General features: G+C 64.8%; 1 protein-coding gene across 1 annotated transcript in view; it reads left to right on the top strand.

The window, feature by feature from the left end:
* Nucleotides 1–2,510: 2,510 nt before the first annotated feature.
* PLPP2 (phospholipid phosphatase 2) overlaps nt 2,511–4,372 on the top strand; it is a gene marked incomplete at its 5' end in the record, with an annotated part of 2,687 nt that continues 825 nt past the window's right edge. The window contains 4 exon segments of the mRNA XM_014585486.2: nt 2,511–2,662; nt 2,762–3,036; nt 4,125–4,182; nt 4,351–4,372. Of these exon segments, the coding sequence (XP_014440972.2) occupies nt 2,511–2,662; nt 2,762–3,036; nt 4,125–4,182; nt 4,351–4,372 (507 nt within the window).

Genomic DNA, 4,372 nt, shown 5'->3' with positions numbered 1-4,372 from the left:
CCCTGCAGGCCCCTCCGAGCCGAGGCGTGCAGGGCGCAGGGGAGGCCGCGGCGTCCGGGCCTCGGGAGGAGATCCTCCCGCGCCGTCTCGGCCCTGGTTCGCCCGGTCCCCGCGCCGGCGCAGGCCGGCTTCCCGTGCGTCTCGGGATCCTTAGCGGGTCGTTCGAGGTCTGGGCTCCGGGCTGCCACCCCCTACCCGCGGCAGCAGGAAGTCGCGGTGGAAGAGACGCACGCGCCTCCCGCCCGGCCCGGCCCGGCCCGCGGTGAGTCACTCGGGCTCACTCGGGCGGCGGCCCGTGGTGGGGGGCGCGGCCGCGGGTGTCACCCCTGAAGGATGTCTACACCCCCGGCCCTGGTATTGGGCTCGGAGAACTCTGGCGCCTGGCTCGTGACACACAGCGAATGGGTGGGGCTCGAACCCCTCCTTCGGCGGGGAAGCTCCTGCGCCCTCTGCCCTCTCCGCAGAAACCTGAGGGGAAGGCTGGGCCCAGGCTGTGCTGAACGGGGCCTCAGGGCGAGCCAACCTGTCCAGCGGGTTTGCAGCGCACGGGGGCGGGGCCGTGGGGCTCCCCTCCCCTCTCCCAGGGTCCGGAACAAAGGCCGAGTGTGCTCAAGCCAAGCGGGTCTGGCCCGGCCGGGCTGGGCCGGGCCGGAATTCTACCCCTGGGTGGGGGCAGGGCAGGGGCCAGAGCAACCCCCACCCCTCTAGTTTCTGTCCTGGCGAGAGGTTGGGCTGTCCCCGCCTCTCAAAGGGGACCTCTTGGATGGGCCAGCGACAGGAACCAGTGCGCGGGAGCCTCTGCGGGTCCTGGGCCGTTCTGCATTGACCCACTGTGCGAGCTCACCTGGGCGGCGCGGGTCTGAGGGACACTGGGAGTTAGGTGCCTTCCCCAGTCCCTTGGCTCTCCGCCGGCGTGGGGCAGAGGGCCAGCCCGCGAGGGTGGCTGCGGGGTCTGGTTCTGCGTGGTGTGGGCTGCAATGCCCGCAAGGAGGCTCTGCCTGTGAACGCGGCTTCCCCAGCCTCTCAGGGACTGAAGTGAGCCCGCCCGGGGTTGAGGTGAGGGCCACTACCTTGACCTCGTGGGCTCTGCTCCACACTCCCTGGGCCCAGCAGGAGCAGAAGCAGCCCGCCCCTCGTCTCCGGGTCCCAGGGTACTCCCAGGCTGGAGGGGGTGCTCCATGGACACCACCCTGGGCCCTTGAGTTCGGGGTGAAGGCGCCCTGGACTTCTGCCCCTGCACTGTCATTAGGACGCAGAAGGTGCACGCCTTATACCTGTCGCCCGCCCTGTCCTCATCCCTGTTGCCCCCGTCCTGTTCCTCACACCTGTCGCCCGCCCTGTCCCTCACACCTGTCACCCCCGTCTTGTCCTTATACCTGTCGTCCCCCGCCCTGTCCCTCACACCTGTCACCCACCACTGAGCAAAGGTGCCTGCTTGGCCTTTCTCCCTGGCGGGCTGCTGACTGGGGCTGTGCTGCGCACCTCCTCTGGAGCTGCCTCCTGCCTCCCCAGCAGCCCGCGGCCAGCAGGGACCCCGTGATGCCTTTTTGTAAAGCAGCCATGTCAGGGATCTGCAGTTAGCGTAATGGCTATGTTGCTGGACTCCCATATTATTAGCCAGCTGTTTGAGTCCCAGGCCCGGCATCTTAAAACTCATGCCGGCACATGTGCATGCATGCCCAAGATCCCGAGAGGAGAATGGAGGAGAAGGGATTGTGGCGTGGCCATCTTGTTTTCCTCCCCCCTCTCTCTCCCTCTCTCTCTCTCTCTCTGGTGAGCGAATGCGCCCTATAGCAAAAACTTCTCGGAAAAAAAAAAAAAGAAGCCATGACAGGCCGTGATGGCCTGGAGGTTAAGGCCCTGGACCCCACGTGGCCGACGGCTTATGCAGCACACCTGGTACCTGTGTGCATGCCCCAAGGTCCTGAGAGGAGACTGGAGAAGGGACTGCGGTGTGGCTGCCCCCCAGGGGTGATTCTCACGCTCTGTCTCCAGCAAGCTCACACGCCTTATATCCACAGCAAAAAACTGAAAAAAGAAAAAAAGTAGCCGGGACTTGGGGCCCCTGAATCTCTGCTCTCTGCGGCTGGGGGTGGGTCTGTCTTGGTCACTGTGTGGCCGGCTTGTGGCTGGGCGTGATGGTAGAGAGGACAGGGTGTGAGTGGAGACCCCTGTCCTGCCGCAGAGGGGACGCAGGGCCGCACGACCTGCTCCGTGTGCCCGAGAGACCAGGGTTCCTTCCAGGGTGCCAGGCTGGGCCGTGGGGTGGGAAGGGGTGGAGCGGGAACTTCTCGGGCGGGGAGAAGTACCGGCTGCTTGCTGGGTCTGCCTGGCAGCAGGGGCGCCAGGGGTGCAGGGAGGGGAGAGGTGAGGAGGGTGGGCAGGGCGACGAGGCTGTGTGGGCCAGCCTGAGGACGGCCGTCCTAGCTGTGGGTGCAGTGGAGTGGGGAGGCTGGCGTGGGCCAGGCAGCTGGGCGAGCTGTGGCTTCCTGGGCTTCTCCCCACCGCAGCGGCCCTGCCCTTTGCCATCCTGACGCTGGTGAACGCCCCGTACAAGCGAGGGTTCTACTGTGGCGATGACTCCATCCGCTACCCCTACCGTCCGGACACCATCACTCACGGGCTCATGGCCGGGGTCACCATCACCGCCACTGTCACTCTCGTAAGGCCCCTCGGGAGAAGCCGGAGAGGTGGGGGGAGGTCAGGAACCCGGGCTCCGTTCCCGGGAGGCCCGAGGCCCAGCCCCCGTCTGCCTTGGCAGGTGTCGGTGGGGGAAGCGTACCTGGTATACACGAACCGCCTCTACTCTCGCTCCCACTTCAACAACTACCTGGCCGCTGTCTACAAGGTGCTGGGAACCTTCCTGTTCGGGGCTGCCGTGAGCCAGTCGCTTACTGACCTGGCGAAGTACATGATCGGCCGCCTGCGGCCCAACTTCCTGGCCGTCTGTGACCCCGACTGGAGCCGGGTCAACTGCTCCAGCTACGTGCGTCTGGAGGTGTGCAGGGGGAGGCCTGCCGACGTCACCGAGGCCAGGTGGGTGTCCCTGCAGCCTGGGGGCTGGACGAGGCACAGGTTCCCAGGTGGCCACGGGGCGCAGGCAGCTTGGTAGGCTGGTGTGGGCGGGTGCAAGGCCTGAGGTGACTGTGGCCCCGGTCAGCAGACCCAGGGAGGCCACGGGAGGGGCGGTCTGTCTGTTTCCAGCCCACGCTGGCTGCTGCCTGCCCAGGACCTGTGCCGTGCACCGCACTCTGCCTGAGCGATGTGCTTATCCCCTAAGGAGGCCGGTCAAACCTTCGTGTGGCGTAACGTGGACCAAGCTCACTCGGCAGGCACCCCTACCTAAAGATTCTATTAATAGGGACTAGCGATTAGCGTAATGGCTATGTTGCTGGACTCCCATGTAGTTGACTGTGGTTCGCGTCCCGGACCTGGTGGCTTAAATTCACGCCGGGGGCGTGTGTGTGCCCAGGATCCCGAGAGGAGAATGGAGGAGAAGGGATTGCGGCGTGACTATCCCCGCTGGGGGGGGATTTCTCGCTTTCTGTCTCTGTGTCTCTTTCTGTCTGTCTGGTGAGCGCATGCGCCCTATAGCGAAAACCTCTCCAAAAAAAAAAAAGATTCGATTTATAGTCTTGCTGTAGGGTGTGGGCGTGGTCCTGAGGAAGTGAGGGTCCCGGGCACGAATCCCCACGGTTCCCCTCCGGCCCTCTTCAGAGTGCGGCCACTCCCGTACACGTGCCCCGGCATGTTTGCCTTTCTTTTTTAAAAAAGAATTATTTTATTTAACTTTACCCTATGTATTTATGTGTTTAAATTTGATCAGAGAAGACAGAGAGAAAGAGAGGGAAAGTGAGAAAGCAAGCCGCCAGGTCTGGGACTTGAACCGCGGCTGGTCATGTGGGAGCCCAGCACTGCCAACCACCAGGCCACCTGCCGGCCCCAGCATGTATTCAAGCCGCCAGGTCCAGGTCTGGGACGCGAACTGCGGTCCGCCATGTAGGATCCAGTGCCAGCACCTGCTGGCCCCAGAGTATTTTCAAATGTCCAAAAGAAGCCCTGAGCTGGCGGCTGGGGCCCCCCCGCCGTGGGCTGCGTGCTGAGCGAGACCTGTGCCCCCGCAGACTGTCCTTCTACTCCGGACACTCCTCCTTCGGGATGTACTGCATGCTCTTCCTGGCGGTGAGTCGCCCTGCGCCCGGGAGCTGGCGCCCGCCCTTCCCCGCCCCAGTGTCCCCGCAGTCGGGGGTGGCTCGTGGACACCGAGGCCTCGGCCCGCGGGCTCCAGGCAGAGCCGCGTCGACGTGACGGAGTACTCGGGCGCCACGCTGACGCTCTCTCCTGCCCCAGCTCTACGTGCAGGCGCGGCTGT

This window comes from Tupaia chinensis, unplaced genomic scaffold, assembly GCF_000334495.1.
Source record: "Tupaia chinensis unplaced genomic scaffold, TupChi_1.0 Scaffold149964_1, whole genome shotgun sequence".
NCBI lineage: Eukaryota > Metazoa > Chordata > Mammalia > Scandentia > Tupaiidae > Tupaia > Tupaia belangeri.
Note: the sequence above shows the minus strand (reverse complement) of the source record. Positions and strands in the feature narration are given on the sequence as shown.